Raw genomic sequence first — 20,439 nt, forward strand, 5'->3', positions numbered from 1 at the left:
GATATTACTTCAAGCCACGCTTTCTGCGAGCACCAGTGCTTCTGTGTTACCGCTGACGGTGTCTTGCTTCCATTTGGACTGACTGCAGTGAGTTTGAAGACTCAATAAAAGCCCAGCAGGCAGGAGAAGAGGCGCTAAACAAAAGGACTTACAGATGAGAAAGTGGTGCAGCCTGAGAACCACAGCCTGCTTCTCCTGCATGTTTCTTCATATTTTTTAAACACACTTCCTGCATCATTCACAGTTTAACGCTTGTTGTTTCGCAGCCGCTTCTATAGAAAGTAAACAGGCCTGAGTGTGGTCGGCTGGGTAAACAGGGGTTAAACATTTGCGCAGTAGAAGTGCGGAGCGGCTGATGTGCTCGGCACCAGCAGAAAAGTTGTGTGGAGACACAGGAAATTGTTCTCCAACAGAAAGCAATTAATCCTGTTTCGAGGTCCTCTTTGTAGTACACTTAATCTTAGCTGGAGGACAGATGATTGAAAACTGCAGAGGCATTGTGTGTGTGTGTGTGTGTGTCTTCTATCTGAAGACGTGTGTGTGTTGCTGCTGTATGGCAGTGATGGAGGGAAGCAGGCTGCTATAAACAGTTACAAAAACATGAAGTGTTCATATGTATACCTGGTCCTCCTCTCCACCTCCCTCCTCATCATATTTCAGGATGTTGTCTCGTACGTCGTCCTCCGGGTCGATGAGGAGCTGCTTGGCCTGGCGTTCCTTATCCCTCCTCTTCATCCACATCACAAACAGCAGCACCAGCACTGCAACGCAAGAGTGACGCAAGCAGACGCATGAAGACCTCAGTGAACACTGGTGAGTTTCCATAAAGGGCTTCAGAGACCACCAACTGTTTCATGTTTAGCTCAGACTGAAAGAACAAATCTACCAATCAGAGGCTCCGTTACAAACCCCCTATGACTCACAGTAGGAAAGAAATCCACTGACATACTGAGCCATCCCATAGTCACAGATATATAAGATATGGTTCTGTCAGATATCTAAGCTGGAGTGGTCCCAGTATGATGTTACACTGGGACCCAGTATTGTCAAAAACATCTCACTGCCCTAAAACACAGCAATGAAGTCATTTTGCTTTAGTTAGCAGCTGCATGTTTGTGACGAGACCTTCAGCAACCCTCCGTCTTCCTTCGAAAGCATCAGCAGACATTTGTTAAACCTTCTACTACGTCCTGCAGACCACACGCTGCCGCGCTCACATGACATGCATGTCAGTTATGCCAGCAGTGATGTGTAAACATGTAAATATGTAAATATGCCTTTGGTTTCAATTCCTCTCTTTGTTTTCTTTGAATCTGCAGATTTGTTCCCACTTTTCTCTGCGTCTGCTGTGGCAGTGAAACATCTCACATGGAGTTTGTATAATATGATTATGTTTCCACTGTTTATGTCTGTCACCTTCAGTTCTCTTCAAACTGGATATAAACATGCAGTCCATAAAGCAGCTGCTGCACGATGTTCGTTTGAATTGAAGCTGCCACCGAAATGTGGAAGTTTGCACAAACAGCAGAGACGCGTGGCTGTCCCATCAAATCAAACGCTGCACTTTCTCCTGATTTACAGTTTCACATCTGTCTTTTTATAGACTGCTTCACTGTTTTAACCACGAGGCAGTTCTCCAGGAGACCGACTTCATCTCTGATGCAAGATTTGAATCACCACTGCAAAGCCCTGTTATCTCCTCAAGTACCTTGTACACAGTCACAGTTCAACACAAAATAGCTGCATGTTTCATTCTTTAACATACTTGCTCCCCTACGCTGGGATTTCAGCTTATTTTGAGACAGCTGGTGGGTTTTAAAAGTCAGTGTGAATCTCTCTGTCTTACTGATCACATTAATCTGGAGGGATTTATGAGACAGCTCAGGGTGCGCCTGTATTCATGAACCTGCACCAAAGTACCTGCACAGGCCAAATACACGCTGAGAGAAATTCTAAATGACGACTGAAACCCCAGAGAGCCGATAATGTCTCCATTAGTAACATTTCTCAGTATAACCATCAGCAAAAGCCTTTCAACAGGACACCAGACAACACATCCAGTCTATTTAGGATGCAAATCACTGCTGCTCCACAATTTACATCATTCCATAATGTGGGAATGTTCCTCAGTCTGAGGCCTAGACTTCCCGTCTGGAGGTGTTCAGGTCCGGGAGCTGGTAGATGTAAAGACACATGCAGCTTTTCAACTTTCTCTGAAAAACAGATCAAACTAAGGAGAATACGTCACACACTGGAAATGCTGCAAATTACCTTCACCAAGGTCGCAAAATATGGAGTTCTGAATGTGGCCAAAAAAAGATAAAACATGGCCGTTTCCATATAAACAGAAAATCATGGGGCCCAGCTTTTCTTAAAGCCTGACTCTATTCAGAATACAAGAGACATTGATGCGTTTAGTTTTATTATAACCCAGGCTGCTGGTTATAAAGTGTTGGTACCCAGTCATAAGTGTTCAGACCAAAGGACGCATTTCAAGAACTGTAAATTTAGGTCAAAGTAACGAGAAATATCTCAAAATAACTAATTTGTTTTTTATATAAATAAATAAATGTTTATAAACAGGTGACCTAACTGTACATGACCCCTGCAGTACCGTCACGGCCCACCAGGGGTGCCCGGCCCACACTATAGCACACATTATATCCTGATATAATATGATTGAAAAAACCCTTTAAGTTAGGCATGTGTGTGCTTGTCAGCTACACATTTAAACACAGCTGCTCCTTCCAGCTGACCAAAGGACTCCCAGTTGGTTAAACGCATATTAATAAACAACTGAGGCTCCAACGGCAGCAGCCCTGAGAGGCTTCTTCCTCCCCCTCCTCTTTCTCTCTGTGGATGGAAACTGAAACCGACTGAGTGGGGAGAGTAAACGATGACCCCTGTGCTAACCCTTAGATAAGCATGCAACCAAAGTGATGTGCAGCCACACTTTGCTCAGTGTGGGATACGAGCATCAGCAAGGAGGGCTGTGAAATGTGGACATGAGCATTTAGTCTGACTGCTACCACGTGTGCAGTTTCTGCTGCTCTCTGCTAGCTTTAGCTTAGCTGCATCTCTGTGCTGTTACCTGACAGGTGACACAGCTGCTGCACACGACGTCTGTGCTTCAGTGTTGGTGAGTGAAACTAAAGCCTTTACTCAGCACCGGTGAGCATGTTTGTTTGCACCCACACTGTTTATGAACGTAACTTGCTGCTGTTCATTTATACGTCGATACTCCAGCTTTTCAGCGAATGTAGCCACATGTCACGAGGGCTGCTGCCATCTTTTATATACAGTCCATGGTCACGAGCTGATGGTAATGGCATTATTTAAAATAAAGATGTGTTATAAAGATGTAATAAACACATCTCCAGTTCTCTGCACAGCCCTGCTGTCTTTGCTGCTGCACACAAGCATTTGCAGTGAAACACCAGAAACCTTCTTTTATCAGAGACTGAAATGAAGCTGCTTTAGTGGTGCACACTTGGATCTTCTCCACATCAGGAACATTTAAACTGATGTGACTTCAGCTCTGAATCTGAAACTCTTCACTTCGCTGTCTTTCAAACCTCAGTTCAGTGTTTCCTCTCGTGGCTGCTTTCGTTGTGCCTCAGTCACTGACTCAGCTCCATGAAAGGATATTGATGTGCTGCTCTCCTGCTCGTGGCTGTTTCCTGCGACTCCGTTTGACCTCCTCTCGGCACAGCCACACTTTATCAGCGGCGCCGTTTTTGTGCACAGAAATGGCCGTCATAATGATTTGAATGCTTTGTTCATGCCTTGTGTAACTTGAGGTGGCATTACAATTTCCAGTAAGACTGCAGTTATTAAAATATAGTACAGCAGATTTCATTAAAGCTTCTCTGGCCCTGAATGTCGCCTGCTGCACTAATCATTTTTCTGCCACAGCCTGCAGAGCTTTGGCAATGGCTCTGCTTTAAAGTCTCCAAGCTGGCCAAAATGCTTTTATTCTAACTGGCTAATCAAACAGTTTGATCCATCATGTGAAACCCGAGTGAGAGTCTGTGTTTATTTCTTTAAAAGTGTGACTCAAATCAGGCTTCAGATCTCTTCTTTGTGTAAGAACACTCTGCAGGGCTTCAGCTGAGTTATCAGTGAGGCTGACTTTGTTTGCTCTCCTGCTCTTCTGTCACCTGTAGCTTTGTGCTGAGGAAGCAGCTCAAAGGGCCACTCAGGGTGTCCAAGTGCTACTTGCTAACAAGGACATGATTCAAGAAAAACTGTGAGACTTTGACACCAACACTCCGGTTTAGGCCTGAAATGTCTGGCTGTTGCAAACAATCTTGGCTCATAGGAACTGACTGTAGCTGCAGCAGCAAACTGTTTCTGTAGCTCTGCTGTCGTGGCCTCTGTTCATACAAACACAGGAAGGAATGCATATTTATAGCTGCTGTATTTTGCACAGAGACGATCATTAACATGGCGTCGACGGTGCAGCGAGCAGACAGCGTTTAGCAGCTTCGCTACAAACCTGAAGACCCACAACTCTATCAGCACCACGAGCTGAAGCAATCTAAGAGTATCTGACCCAAGGTTTACAAGCATAGTAATTAATTTCTGGTAATTTGATTGGACACAACTATGCTTAGGAATAAGTGCCCTGTGAACACAATATGCACACACAGCTGAGGATGATGGGAAAGTCATTCGTTTTGCAGGTATTTCGTCATAAGCCGAAGCACTCGATAGATTAAAATTGTGACCCGATGAAGTGATTATAATTCACCTTCACAGGAACATAAATGTCTGTAGAACATTTCACAGCAGTCCACTCACTATTTAATTTGACCCAAAGTGATGTACAGACAGACGGATGCTGCCAGTGAGGATGAAACTGAATGAAACAGCTGAAGAAGGAGCATCCATAGAAAATGTGATCGTTTGTTACCAAATATCTGGTCTCAGTGCTCGGCTTTATTCTGCCTTGTTTGACCGGCTCTCACCTCTTTCTGTGATATTATTTATCTTCTGAACACAATGTCAAATATCATTTCTGCAGCAATCTTAGTTCTTAGATTATTTCCATCTGCAGTAATGTATATGTGGCCAAATGGCTCGAGGCAGATCTCAGCACAGAAGCATCATGACAGCAGACGTGACGTTTATTAAGTGACACGCAGCACCTTACACGAGGTCTGAGCATTGGATGGACAGAATCAGCTTAGCCATCAGACACCAGTTTCTGCTCTTCTGCCCACTTTATTCTGGCTTCTCTCTGGTTCAGTCAGGCTCGAGCACAGTGTGCCTACATGCCCGTCACACGTGTCCACACAGCGTCACAAATGACCAGAAGCCTTAAGGTTAGGTGCCGAGACATACTGCCCAGACCTCTGCAGACAGCATTTGTTGAAGTGCAGTGTCCAAACCACCGTCTGCTGACAAATGAGCTTTATTAGCTTTTTCCAAATACGTCAGCGTTCATAACCACGGGTAAGAAAAAGGCCTCAGGACAGTCAGGAGACTGACAGGTTCCACACTGGCAAGTGGAGCTACTGTCAGGATGTGGGGATGTTTCCAAGGTATTCATTTAAATTAATGAGTGTGTGTGTGTGTGTGTGTGTGTGTGTGTGTGTGTGTGTGTGAGGGCTCACCTAACAGGATGATGATGCAGATGAGGATGGCGATGATCGCTCCGGTGCCCAGTCCAGCTGCGATGATGCGCTCCATGTCCACGCAGTCTCCATGGTGATCACACTGACACACCTTGACCCTCAGGTAGGACGTGTTGGACATGGGCAAGTTGCCCGAGTCTGTTATTGTGATGGGAACCTCGTAGAGCCCACTGGCCAGGAAACCTATCCGCAGTCGGAGCTGGGCGTGCTCACCTGCGATGACACAGATACAGATGAGTCACTGTCACGACTCCTGGAGGTGGTTACAGGAAATGTTTCCAACTGTGGTAACAAACTAACAACAAATGTTTTTACTTTTTTCCTTTGCAAAAAACTTTCCTCAACAAATAAAGAGAAGAGTTTCCTGCATCTTCCTTTTACAAGGATACGAGTTCACCCGAGGCTTGAACTCGTTTAGTGCCGTGTTACTGAACGACTTCAGTCAAAAGGAGAATAAAATGTTTATTTCTAAATAGTGCCTGCCACAAAGTGCAAGTGCTCTCCACACATTTGATTCAGAGTGCAGCACAGGGGCTGTGAGATGCAGCTCTTAGCTAAGAGGAGAAAGATGATGATTTTTCCTCTTTATATTGTGTTTCTTACAGAGACCAAATGGTCTGACAGCAGAGCTAACGGACAGTTTAATGTGTGAATCGAAAGTATCTGATAAACTACGGCATGTTTGAAAAGATGAAACGCTCGTTTTATACCTCAAATGTGTCACAAGAGTTTTAATCGCTGCACAAACTGTATTGATGTTCGCTGGTCCAGAGCCTGATGAGTGCATTAATTATAGACAGGTCTGTTCAAGCTTCACCCACACATCACATACAACAGGTTTCTATTTATAGAGTTGTTTCAAGTCTGTTTGAATTTGCCAAGCTTTCATCATGTTACCACCAACATGTGCTACGACAGAGCGAGCTAATGTTGGCGTTAATATAACACAAACAACCTGACCCTCTGTGATGCTCCGTGAGCTGCACAGACACGTGGGTGGAGAGAACAAGTTTACTTTGAAATGCTTTAGTTTGGTTTAGAGCTGCTAACCAGCCCGGTTCTCCCTGTCTCACATCTCCTCCCTGTTAGCTGAGCAGGTCACTGTTGTGGTGAACTCCAGAGCTTCCTGTCCAGCTGTCAGATGAACTCTGACTCCACAGTGATGCACTCAGCTGGTGACTCTGTAGAGTTTGTAGTAGGTGGAAAAGCTGCAGAGCAACACAAGGACTGCAGCTGGAGTCGGTCCACATCACTACTGTCTGTTTCTCACAAAGTGTGAGCGACAAGAGCATAAAAACTAAAAGAGCCCACACTGTGAAGTTTTCCTCAATGAACTGTTACAGATGTTTTCATACAGCTCAGGAATGACACGAGTCAAGAAGAGGCAGAGCAGGTGTAGAGAGATCAAGCACTGCAGGGGGAGGAGCTCCACCTGACCAGCGACCAGGCTGCATCATAATTTACATCAGTGTTACATCATCTAACGCCAGCCTTCAAACCCCGAGCAGGGCTGACACCTCTGTGACTCCAGCCTGACTAACATCACACTGCCGCTCTGATTTACTGGACCTTTACTGGGCCTCACTATCATATGTAGAGAGACAACTGGACCATCAGGGCACTGAAAGAGCAAATGAATTAGCTCATTGGAAAGTGATGCTGTCATCATCTCAGGATCTGTGACTGACACTGAGGGATTTGAAATCTTGGATTCCTCCCTCAGACGGTTATTAGCTGATGAAAGTGAAAAACGGAAACATTATGCAGCACTGACCGTTGAGGCGATGCAGAGTCCAGTTGCGACGAACATCTGAGGGACGATTGGCCAGCTCGAAGGCGAAGGGCCCAGCATTGGGACTCAGGTCGGGGTCGCTGGCTGTGAGGTTGAGAGCGTTGGGCTCCGGCCTCTCACACATTTCCACCTCCGGCGGGAACACGTGAGGCGCATTGTCATTGATGTCAGTCAGGTAAATCTGAAGGGTGCCTGTCCCACTGGCAGGGGGGGTACCTGCAAACCAGCAAGGAAAGGAAATGAAGCATGCATGCCTTTGCTTCTGCTTATCACAGAACATTTACTGCACCAGACGTGACGTAGTTCATTTCTATACGTGGTCCTGAGGTGTGATGCTGCAGGAGATGCTGCAAACTGAGACAGATGAAATCTTTCTAAACATAAATTAGCTCTCCACGATCAGCCTGTAAACCTTTCTCACATATGTGGGCTCGATAAATGATTGCTTTATATTCCATCTATAGTGAAAGGTTTCCTTATCAACATGATGGTTCTGCATCTTTCCTTAAATAATGAGTAACAACACTAACAAGAGACACAAATCGACTGAACTTTGAACCAAAATCTGCAGATTTTTTCATTTTCCCACATGAAGCAAAGGAAACATGTTGGGAACAACTTCCTCTGTAAAGCCCAACTAAAAAGAAATAATAGAAATATTAGTCATAATAACTCTAATGATGCTTCCTGTAATAAAGCAGACACATTACGTTGCAGAGGAGCATGCAGTTTGAGATATGGTCATTAAAACAAAGTGCGTGCAGCTCTGCACATGTGCAGACTGTGCAGCAGTGAGAGGTGCTGCATTTACATCACCTACATGTAGATTCTCTCTTTGTGCCATTAAACTTCATTGTGAGCAAAAACAAATCAAACACATGAGTGAGCCACAGTGTCGGCCCGACCGCGCTCTTTTATTACACTGCTGCTTAATGTGACGCTGCGGGGAACAAATCCACACCTTACTCCAGTCTGACTAAACAGTCCTCAACGACCCGCGCTGCTCAGAGCAACGTGTGGAGACACGTGACGATACGCCATCGTTTACTTTGATTAGTCAATGATTCAAATGTCCTGAACGCAGCAGGAGCTGCAGTGTGGTCAACAGCAGCTGGTGGTCGTGCACACACGGGGACCACCGACACACTGCAGACGCGCTCTTGCACAAGCTTGTGTGTGTGTGTGTGTGTGTGCATGTGTGTGTGTGTGTGTGCGTGTGTGTGTGTGTGTGTGTGTGCGTGTGTGTTTGTGCATGTGTGTGTGTGTGTGCATGTGTGTGTGTGTGTGTGTGTGTGTGCATGTGTGTGTGTGTGTGTGTGCATGTGTGTGTGCGTGTGTGTGCATGTGTGTGTGTGTGTGTGTGTGTGTGAGACAAGGGCAGAGAAAGTGCTAAGACCGTCAGTTAGCAGGAAGCTGCAGCACAGCGGGCTCTCTGTGCAGAGGTCCACGGTCGACTGCATGGACCGAGCTCTGCTGAATGACATTCCCCTTCAACAATTTTCCACTTTGAACAGAGAATCCTCTTTTCTCTCTTTTCTGTGGCTATAAAGAACAACTGTGGTCAGAAACAAAAGGGAGACTTTGGACATTGTGCACTAAATAGGCAGGAAAACATCTCCATTAGTAATCAATGAGAGTGCTGTGTCCTAAGTCCTACAAGAGGTGAAGCATAATTGAATAAAGATGGAACAATCTGTTGCTCACAGGAGAAGATGTGTCCACCACAAGGCCGGACTCTGTAACCCACGGGCTGCACGCTGAGGCAGTTTCACACACTCTGTTTCTCAAACATCCTGCTGGCCTGACGTTTGAGAAACAGTAACTATGATGAATCAAAGATTACTTCAGCAAGAAGAGCCAAAACACACGGTCTGTCCCTCAAGTGGCTTTAAAAGTGAACCAGTCCCCGTGTGAAACCAGCCAACTTTACAGCAGAAATAAACCTGTTTATAGCCTGGGTTTGAATCTCCTCCATAAAACTGCTCTTCTGTTGAATAATGCACCTGACTATGAGTTTATTCTTCCACTTATTCATTCGGTTCGTGACAGATGTGTGCAGCTGTCTGTGATTCTCATGCTCTTTAACCTGTTGGCTAATCTGCTGATGCCCATGCAGCAGAAGTTGGTGTTAGTCCAGTGAATCCACTGCCCTGTGCACAGACAACAGTTTCCCACAGTTCACCTGAAGAAACAGCTTCAGCTGCTTATTAGTGATCCTCATCACTGGGATGTTCCCCTGCAGCCTACTGAGGTCTTCCTCCATCTGGAAGAAATGACCTACTGGGGAAAACCGCCTCTGAGTGCTGTGGTCGCTGTCACGTCGTTTGCATGGAGGTCTTCCTCCATCTGGGCAGGACTCGCAAAATGGCTAGCCCGACGTCCCGGGGTTAGCGATTTTTCCAGTCGGGCTACCAAAATCTATCTCTGCCCTGCCCGTCGGGCTGTCATAGGAAGGAAAAATCTATGTCAATGCTTTTGCATTCTTTCAGAAATGTAGCTGGGTAATTATGTCATTGGCATCGGTGAGCCACTGTCAATATGTGACATATTGAAATCGCGTTTGAATTTGCGCTTGTTTTTTGCTACCAGGGATTTTGAAATTTTGCGAGCCCTGTTGGGAGAAATGACCTACTGGGAAAACCGCCTCTGAGTGCTGCGGTCGCTGTCACGTCGTTTGCATGGAACATCTGATTTATTCCCAAACACTCGCCAACTATTCTCTGAGAGGAAACTGTGGACAGGAGCAGCCATTTCCTTTAAAACCAAAGCTTGTGAATCAAAGCATTTTCACTCTGAACTTGAACATGTTTGGTTTTTGTGTTGCACCTTTCCCATGAGTGTGTAGCAGTGAATGTTTGGACACAAACATGCAAACTAGATGCAAACTGCAGGCGACCGGAGCAATCAGAAAGGTTTTGATGCAGCGCCCTTAGTTTGTTTAATAAGTGGGTCGTAGCTCTGGCATCAGTCTTTGTGACGGCTCCGACTGCACCATCGAGGAACACAGTGTGCACCTACATACTCAGCAGTGGGAACACTGGTTTTGGGGGGTTTGAGTGTGACTTGTGCTACCAACTGTAGTTATCAAGATAAGGAAGCCTTTTCATACTAACAGGTTAGTTATATCAGTGGTTTAACCACCGTAATGTTCTCCAGCACTTATTTATTTTACCAAGAAGCACAATTCAACCAAACCATGTTATGATGCCAGAAACCTGCTGTGGTAACAGTTTGTGTCATTAGTTTAGCTCGTGGCTGCTTCCATGCAGCACTTCCTGCAGCACTATGACACTGACTCCACAGTGAAGCAGCACACAGTTAATGAAGGAGCACTGAGGCATGGTGAACACAATGCACCTCTGTGTGTGGGGGATGGGTTGCTGCCTGTAGGTCTCACCGTTATCAGATGCCATGAAGGTAACGTTGTAGTGGTTGTTCTTGATATACGGAGACTCTCGGTCAAGAATGGCGATGGTGGAAATCTGTCCGTTAGCCGGGTTAATCTCCAGCCAGTTGGCGGGGTCATACATCTTGGAGTACCTGTGTTCAGAGAGAGAGAGCCAGCATGAGAAGCCACCACAGAGAGGCCTCTTTATCTGCTTCCCTGGCTGCACGCCGAGCAGCCCCCGGGAGCTGATGTATGGGGACTGCGGCACGCTTTCTCAAGGCACCACAACTCATTCATTTACTCTCAGGGATGAATTCAAACGTTAACTCTTAAAAACGATAAAGAAAGACTGTTAGTGAAACAACCAAGGAGAGAGCAATGAAAGCAAATTCCTGCAGACTGTTGATGAAATGAATTCATGTAAGAGACTCCAGTCACGCATCTGCATTGCTGTTAGCATAAAGTCATCTTTCAAACACTGCACATGGATCAAACAGCACAGCTTCAACAAATGAAAGCAGGTCAGCCCAACAGTCACATGAAGCAGGCATGAAAGGGAACATTATCCCGTTAGTGTGTTTGTAATCGGTGAGATGAAACGGAGCACAGATGGAGCACGCACACAACCGAGAGCAACAAACAGCAAAAACGTTCTGCTGGCCCGCTCTACACACCGCACAACTCGCTTTGTGTGTGTGTGCGTATTTTTGTGAGCGCAGTGTGCGTCCACTATTGGCTGTTGCTAGGCTACAAAGACTTCAGCACTACATTTAGAAACAAACAGTGGGATGTAAAAGAAAGAAGGATTGGGACAAAAGCATCGGTCCTGCAGGCTTTCTGCTGAGCGTTTGGACGAGTGCTGCAGCGTCTGAACCTGCAGCTGCTCTCAAAACAAAATCGAGCTTTTATATGAAAACGGGGACAGAAATGTGGCCGAGATGGAAGATTCTGTTAATGCGCGTAAAATGAGACCTGACCAGCAGAAGAAAAACTGTCACAGAGGAGGAGCGGCTGCTCACAATGATGCCTCACAAACCTCACGCTGAGAGAGCAACATCATGTCTGTCATGTGAAAACTCAGAGTAGTCGCTCGCCGAGCGGCGCGCTGGCTGGCGTGCGTCTCTGAGCATAAGAGCTGTTTCAGAAAAGCTGTTGAAGTTGGTCAATCTTCACACAGAGTTCAACCTGTAATCTTGAAATCTGCATCATCAAATGACCTCACAGGTTTGTGATTTCACACAAAGATCACGTTTTCATGTCTGTGTGGGGACGATGATGCTCTCTCTGCTCACGCCTGAACCGAACCACAGCCCGACCCTGACACTGAAACTGACGGCATGTTGTCCCCACAAACATATGCACACACACACGCGTGTGCGAGGTCAGGATGATGGCTGTGCTCGGACTCTGGATTTACAAGTAAAATGATTACTGAGGAAGAAGGTTAGAAGCAGCGCTGCGCCTCCTTTGTTCTGTTCGCCGTCCACGTCTCTGCGACGACTGTGTGAGCAGCAGGAGAGCAAACAGCAACACAGACGTGCTGATTTCTCTGTTTTTGATCAAAAAGTCTAAAATTGTGTCTGGAAACGTTGAATTGTAACATTTTATAAATTCTCAGCTTCACACGAGACGAATTTTCTCTAAAACAAGGTGAAGAATGAGCAGCTAATACGTCAGGTTCAGCTTTAATCTCACTGCAGCCATCAACATGCAGATGAGCTCTGAGTACATGTAGAAAAATACATAAATGTTGGTGAATTACAGTCGACTCAGATTTTAATTTTTCAGTGACCGTCGCTGACACAATTTATTCTAATAGATGTGAGACTAATTTAAATGATGAAAAGGCTCCACCTATTTAAATGTTCTTCTTATCAAATTGAAACATACATTCACGTCTCTGCTCAACAGTTTATTGTTAAATTACAAACTGTAATTATATATTTAAGGATTATTTCAGTGCACAAACGGTTTCCAGGAGTTTCTTACCTGATACTTTGCCTCATGTAGCGGTCGGGGTCCTGCGCAGTGAACGTGGTCAGCATGGACCCGGCCGACAGACCCTCCTCCAGTCGCATGGACTTCGGGTTCGGGCGAAACTCCGGGCTCTCGTTCAGATCCAGGATTCGAACAGAGACGGTTGCCGTGGACTGACGAGGCAAGTGGATGCCGCGGACCAGCGTGACCTCGTTCTCCGCTTCCACAGTCAGCATGAAGGAGCGGGTGCTCTCGTAATCTATGGGCTGCACAGACAAAGCCAAGGATGACAATGACGCCGACGTCAACACGTGCAACCTGAAGCATCATCTCATCGTGTTTGTCTGCAACATGTCAGACAGCGTAAACATCCCGATCACGGATCTAATGCTCTCTGCTCTTACAAACCGACCACACCGACAGCCGAGCTCAGCTGCTGCTTTTAGATCTGTGAGAACATCATTCTCGTGTCTTTGTGTGCGTGTTGTGCATCCAAACCACACCTTGACCACCGTGAGGAGGCCCTCGTTGGTGGTGGGGTCAGTGGGGATGGAGAAGCGTCCCGTGGGGTCCCCGGCGATGATGCGGTACACGGCGCTCCAGGCCGGCGTGTGAGGCTGGTCTTTGTCTGTCACGGTCAGGTTAGCCACGATCACGTTCACCCTGTTCTCGTGAACCTCTCCGAAGAACTGAAAGAGCAGAGACTCGATGACACAGCGATACACAACGCTGCGGTGAACATCACAAACAAACAAAGCAAACAGTTCTGTCACGCAGAGCCGAGTGCGGCATATCTGAGAGCACATCGCCCACAAACACTGCTGCTTCCTGTCCAGCCGGTTCAGCTTTACTGAAGAGCATAAACATATCGGATGTTTCATTGGCTTTTCACTCCTGCACCATCTGCCTGCTGCCAATAAAAGCTCAGAGAGCTTTAGTGTCGTTTAGACGACGCTGTTTGCTGATGCAGAGCCAGCATAGAGTGTGTGTGTGTGTGTGTGTGTGTGTGTGTGTGTGCGTGCATGTGTGTGTCTGTGTGTGTGTGTGTGTGTGTGTGTGTGTGGACCTACTGTCTCCGTGGTGAACTCTGGAGCGTTGTCGTTGACATCAGTGATCCTGATGACGGTGGTGGCGGTGTTGGAGAGGCCGTAGGTGGGGTTCCCCTCCATGTCCGTGGCCTGGATGATCAGGGTGTACTGCGTGACTTTCTGCGATCACAAACAGAAAGCATCACTGATTCTGCAGACTGAAGCGTCCCACTGCGCATGATGTGACTCTGAAATAAATCTAATTAAAACCATTTGACAAGGGGACTGTCATTTTGTGTAATCACCATTACAGCTGATGATTTACTCAGTGCTACTTAAAAATAATGTTCAGAGACATGATGACTGCAAAATCGGTTCACACTCGCTCCCTGTACTAATGTAAGACAGTTTCTGCTTTCGAGAGCACAATGATCCCATTTTTAGGGCAGCTCACTGCTGATGCTCTAAAGCTGATAATGTAGCTCAGACCTTAATTACAGAACCCGCTGCTCTATGATAACACTACAGCTGAGCTGCAGGTCACCTGACAGGTCACCTGACAGGTCACCTGACAGCGAGACGATGTTTAGACTTTTTTCTTTAAACTGAAATTTAAAAAGAATAAAGTGCAAAAAGTGATGGAGACTTAATCCGACCTCATCCTGGCGTGTTGACCGTGGTTACTTCCTCTGTATTGCCTCATTTTCTTCTTTGTGCAAAGTTGGATTTTTCTGCTGTTTTTCAGGCTTTTAAATCTTCGGTCGTTGTTTGCTGCACATTCTTTCTTTTCTGTGATGATGCTTTTATTCTGTTTTTAATCGCTCTCTATTATTACGCTGTCTGTGTCACCTCATTATCAGCTCGTCAGTCACCTCTGAAACAGCAACCTGCACCAAAGCTGCCACATAAATGAACTTTGGTTGATTGACTGAGAACAAAAGACGAGTGCAGATTACTTTGTCAGTTACTTCAGGCTTTGTACTCTAATAACAGCTGCAGCTGTGAGCCCCCAGTGTGCCCAGAGTCAGTTTGCCCTCCAGTTCAACTGTTTGTTCGTTTTGCTTCTTATATCAAACGTGCAGATTTTGCAACTATGACTTTCAGCTACGATGGAGCTGCGATTCCAGATTTGATCACATCCAGGCTGAGTTTCTGCTCCATGTTGGACTCAGTGAGGCACAAACATCACGACAATTAGAGCTGGTTGGAAACGCAGCTGCGACACTCCTGCCTGGCTCCCAGAGCAGTTTACTGTTTGTGGGGCTTCCTTCTGAAATGTCTCCATTAGCTTATCATGCTACATTTTGCATATGTGTGTCATTGCAGCACTTTTCATGTTTGCAGATGTTTGCTCCTCATTGTTGCACCTGAAGGTGCAGCTGCTGTGATCTGGTTACACGCTACACTGATGGCTGCTGGTTCCAGATCATAGCTGTTACAGTTTCCTGCCCCGTGCAGCTTGATGAGGTCAGAAGCTTCAGTTTAAAGTTCCAGTTGCAGCTCAGAAACACGGGAACAGCCTCCCAGCAGTCACATCAACAAACAGAGCTCTGCTTCTTCTTTTGGAAACTTTTTGTTTCAAATGCGATACAAAAATATATAATAACTATATAATAACTATATATTAAATATATAATAACTATATATTAAATATATAATAACTATATATTACACAACATGATGTAGCAAAAAAATGGTGTGAATTTGTTATAAGGCTTAATAAATGTCTCAGTTCTGGTTATGTTTCGATGGGTTGGGTCTTACAGGGTTAATAATTAATATCAGTGACGGTGTTACAGAGAGACGTATCTCAGCCATGCAGGTCTGGCTGTTGGCACAGAGACTCAGCTCAGCTGCTTTTATTAGGTAAACAGGGTTAATCTGACCTGCGAATCACAGACGAGCTCAAAGACAGAGCTCTGAGTGAGAACAGTAGGTACCTCTAAAAACAGACTTCGTCAGTGACTATTACTGCTGGCGTGCAGACAGCACGGCCTCAGACAGATGGAATTTAGCTCTGCTGACGTAAGACTTTAAAAAGCTGTCTTTATGCTGCAGGACACACTCAGGCTGGACACACTCAGGCTGAGACGCAGCTGCTCCATATGGATTCAGATATGAGCGTTAGAAAATGTCCACATTTAACACACACACACACACACACCTCCCGATCAAGGCCTGCCGCCACAGTGATGATGTCACCAGTCTTGTTGTTAATGGTAAACATGTTGGAGGAGGGGCTCTGGGGATTCTGGGAAAGGATTTTATATCTCAGCATCCCGTTGGCAGTTTTTGGATCATCCTTGTCCACTGATGTCACCGTCATCACGAAGGATCCTGCAGGGAAGCACACAGCAAGTCAGCACACATATGCCAGGGAAGGAGTGATGTAATCCACAAGTTACTGTGTGTGAGTGTGTGTGTGTGTGTGTGTGTGTGTGTGTGTGTGCTGGTACCAGGCTTGGATCCCTCGGGGACGGAGCCATTAAAGATGCTGTGAGTGAACTCTGGTCTGTTGTCGTTCTGGTCGATGACATTAATGACGATGTCGATGGGGTTCTCCACCTGATTCCCATTCAGGTCCACTGCGTGGGCTCGCAACTATACACAGACACACAAACATGCACACACATGCTTTTATTAGGAGAGAGACAGGTGAAGACAGTAATAAACTGCTTCCTTCCACTGAGACTAATTACCAGAGTTTAGTGCTCTGAGAGACCTCAGGAGATAAACGAAGCAGCCCACAAGGTTAAAGGAAGCACAAGTGCACATATAGCAGGAAACTGAGCTAATAAATGGATCTCAGGCACCTGTGAGTCACTTATTTTATGAACAAAGAGCTCACACGTAGTTTAGATTGAATGCTGTTACTGTGCAATCTTATATCAGTTTTATCTTGCAGGGGGCTAAAAAGCAAAACCGCTGAGAGGTCGAACGATTTGCCAACAATCTGACAAAACTGGTGATTACTGCTGAAATAGAAAATGTTAAATAAGATTGCAGCAGAGTCGTACAAGTGTGGATGAGGACAAACCCTTTGCATGGTGAAGAAAATCCCTTTTATGGCTGCAGAGTAATTCAAGACTGCTGTGCAGGATTTAGACAGACATGTTTCTTTGTTAAAGATCAAGAGGAGACTTCAGGCTCCAACCTTTGAGGATGCAGCACACGCACAAACCCCATAACACAAAACAGAACCACTAAGGCTAGGTTGTGGTTTGGGCATGCATGGCTGCCAGTGGATATCCCACACCCACAAAAGCAAGCAGCTGAATGAATGCAGAATTATACAGGAGCGTTGTGTTTGTACACATTGATTCAAAGGCATAAAACCTTATTGGAGCACATTTCATCGGTCAGCTGAGCAATGATCCTAAACAAATGGATAAAACAACCAAAGAGCTTTTAAGGTGGCATAACTTCACCTGTCACCTGTTCTCAGTCTGATTAAACTGCTGAAGATGAAACTGAAGCTGGGAAGTCCAACAACAAGGAGTCTGCATGAAACTGTGTCACAGCCTAGTGGGTTTCTATGGACCCCAGACTTCAGGCAACCATAAATCACAAAACACAAAATATGAATTATTATTATATTTATAACAGGAATGGTTCTCCCGCGTTTTAACAGTGATTCTGACATTTTGTCACATTGTGACAAATATTTACTGTGTACTTTGGAAAAAAATGTCACAATAACCCAGCAACTAGTTTTGGATCATGAATGAAAAAAAAAATGCTGAAAGCAATATTCCAGTCTCAGTGCATCAAACAGTCCCACACTGCTTTTACAACTGGGGCTGGGCCACCGTTCACGGTAATACTGGTGTAATGTTGGGCAACGATAAGAAAATGAAATATTGCGAGAGAATATGGTTAAAACACGCAGTGCCTTTGTTTTCATACGCACATGGCGGCGGCGGAGAATGAGAAAAGCGAAAGTGGATCGTTGAATGAAACGATGAACCAGAACTGGTTTGTAAAAATGCTGCAGCTTCACTGGTGTGGAACTGGTTTATCTTTCGTCCGTCAGATACACAACAAAGCACTATTTTTGGTAGAGCATGCTAGCGGGCCGTCGTTATTACCGTGTTGTTTAGAAAATCAATCCTTTGATTTTTCTGAAAGTCGACAGAGCCCCTTATAATCCCGTGTGCCTTATGTGTGAACTCTGGTTGTGTTTACTGACCTCGAAACAATTTTATGTACACGGTAGGGCTGGGCGATATGGCCTAAAATTCATATCGCGATATAATTTGAAGCATGTGCGGTAACAATATATATCACGATATATTATTTTCTTCTGTATAACGTATTTTCCACACTATAAGGACTTAAAATCCTTTAATTTCCTCAAAAATCGAGAGTGTGCCTTATGTATGAATTCTGGTTGTGCTTACTGACCTCGAACCGATTTTGGCTGCAGAAATCTGTTAAAAATGTTTTAGTACAACTTTGGTAAGCTGCACTGCTTGATGGATTGTCAGAGCATTACGGCTGCCGTAGTGAGAAGCTTCGCGGAGTAATCTGGGTCCTAAACTCCGTCCCTCCAGGTCCCAAAGTCAAACGAACACTGAGAGTTAAAAACTGTCTAAATTCTTTCATCTTTAATTAAATCATCAGCGTTGCTGCTTTACCAGGTGTAACAATTCAGTTTAACATCCAGGCATCCATGAAAACAGAAGTTATTAAATTTAACGAGTTAGAAGTTAGCAGGAAGTTAGCTCGCTAGCTTCCACCTAAACATTTCATACCATGTTCTGACTGAGAGATTTTTGAAACTATTTCAAACGTACAGCTCTGCTATCACTTCCAACATAAATGAAGAGAGAAAACTAAACAGCAGTGACGTTTTCAGGGTTACTGAAGTTGGACTACCTGGTGTATAATGTTGTGCTACGTGATTGCTAGCGACACAGCTATGTTAGCATAACATTAGCACAGTGAAGCTGGAGGATGAACGCCAACTTTTTTCCACTCGATAAAAGTCATTAATGAATCAATGTTACCGAAGTGGAGGAGGCGCAGTTTTTGGCTTTCCCCATATTTCAAAAGTGCTTCATCTCTTTGCTGTGACTGTCAGCATATTTTGCAGATGATAATGGTTGTAGCCGCTGCGATGCTTTCGACCAAAACAGGCGCAGCTTGATGACATCATCAACAGGAGCTATCGCGATAGAGCGGTATAGTCAAAATCTCTATCATTGGCCAAATTTATATCGTTCCTATCGTATATCGTTTATATCGCCCACCCCGGCGCTCGAAAATCTGTCAAATGTTTCAGTACGACTTTGCTGAGCTACGAAGCCGCACCGCTTGATGGATTGTTGGAGCATTACGGCTATCGTAGGCGGACCCTCGTGAACACAACTGGGTAGCTGTCACTGTTTTGTACACCATTAATGTGGAATGGCTCGTCTGAATTCAAACTATGATTTCAATAAACTTGACTGTTTATTTTTAACTGAAACATGGCTGGGCTTGGATGCACCAGTTGTTCTCACTGAGCCCCCCCCCCACCAAATTTTAATTTCTCTTTTTCTATTAGAAGTGGTGAGAGAGGTGGTGGGACTGCATCTTTAACCAACAACACACTCACCACCAAACACATTTTATTTGACCATTTTACCTCTTTTGAATTCCATGCTGTTGTTTTTAGCAGCTCTCCAGTTTTATCTGTCACAGTTTACAGACCACCTAAAGACAGTGCTGCTTTTATCAAGGGATTCTCAGAATTTTTAACAAACATACACTCAAAATATAACATGATGATTTTAACCGGTGATTTTAACCTGCACATAGATAATCCTTCTGACCCTGCATCAAACGAAGGACGAGGACACACTCTGGACCTGGTCATCACCCATGAGCTTTCCACCAGTGTGTCCTCTGTGGTTGACTTGGCTGTCTCTGACCACTACTGTGTGTTTTTTAACATCACCGGTTTTATTCAGCGGGAGACCTCAGTGCGAACTGTGAGGAGGCGCTATCTAACCTCTGAAGTGGCTGCAAATTTTACCAGGGTTTTAGACGAATGCCCCCCTGTGATTTTACCTGCACCCTGTGATTTTATTTTTAATCATTTTAACAGCAAACTGAAGAAAATCCTTGACTCTGTTGCTCCACTCACCACCAAAAAGATTAACGTAAAACATTTATCACCCTGGAGAAACGAAGAAGTCCAAAAACTCAAAAGAAATTGCAGGGCAGCAGAAAGGAGATGGAGGAAAAATAAAAATGCAACCAACCATCAAATACTTTGCAACTTAAAATGTACAATAATACATTAAGGAATTCAAGAAATTCATACTTCACCAAAATAATCAGTAATAACAAAAATAGTCCCAAGGTCCTCTTTTCCACCATAGATCATTTATTTAACCCTGATTTTAACAGCTCCACAGACTCGGTCTGTGAGCAGTTTGCAGACCACTTCAGGGGAAAAGTCAGCGCCATCAGATCTGATATTTTATCCCCTCTTCACTTTTAAAACACTTTATGGATTTTTTGAAGCTGAGCTTTTATACATGATGAATTGCTCTCTTCAGTTGGGTGTCTTCCCTGCTGCCTTTAAAACGGCGGTGGTGAGGCCCCTTCTGAAGAAGAGCAATTTGG

The 20,439-nt window shown here is 45.0% G+C and overlaps 1 protein-coding gene across 1 annotated transcript in view; it reads right to left on the minus strand.

The window, feature by feature from the left end:
• LOC102794990 (cadherin-2-like) overlaps positions 1 to 20,439 on the minus strand; it is a 106,436-nt gene that overhangs the window by 16,227 nt on the left and 69,770 nt on the right. Inside the window, exons 6-14 of the mRNA XM_006791902.3 lie at positions 16,281 to 16,425; positions 15,989 to 16,161; positions 13,867 to 14,004; positions 13,300 to 13,485; positions 12,809 to 13,062; positions 10,829 to 10,971; positions 7,414 to 7,647; positions 5,619 to 5,852; positions 622 to 761 (exon numbers count right to left, since the gene is read on the minus strand). Coding sequence (XP_006791965.1) covers positions 622 to 761; positions 5,619 to 5,852; positions 7,414 to 7,647; positions 10,829 to 10,971; positions 12,809 to 13,062; positions 13,300 to 13,485; positions 13,867 to 14,004; positions 15,989 to 16,161; positions 16,281 to 16,425 — 1,647 coding nt within the window. The remainder of the gene's footprint in view (positions 1 to 621; positions 762 to 5,618; positions 5,853 to 7,413; positions 7,648 to 10,828; positions 10,972 to 12,808; positions 13,063 to 13,299; positions 13,486 to 13,866; positions 14,005 to 15,988; positions 16,162 to 16,280; positions 16,426 to 20,439) is intronic.

Source organism: Neolamprologus brichardi, chromosome 15 (genome assembly GCF_056152115.1).
Source record: "Neolamprologus brichardi isolate AB-2024 chromosome 15, ASM5615211v1, whole genome shotgun sequence".
Taxonomy (NCBI): domain Eukaryota; kingdom Metazoa; phylum Chordata; class Actinopteri; order Cichliformes; family Cichlidae; genus Neolamprologus; species Neolamprologus brichardi.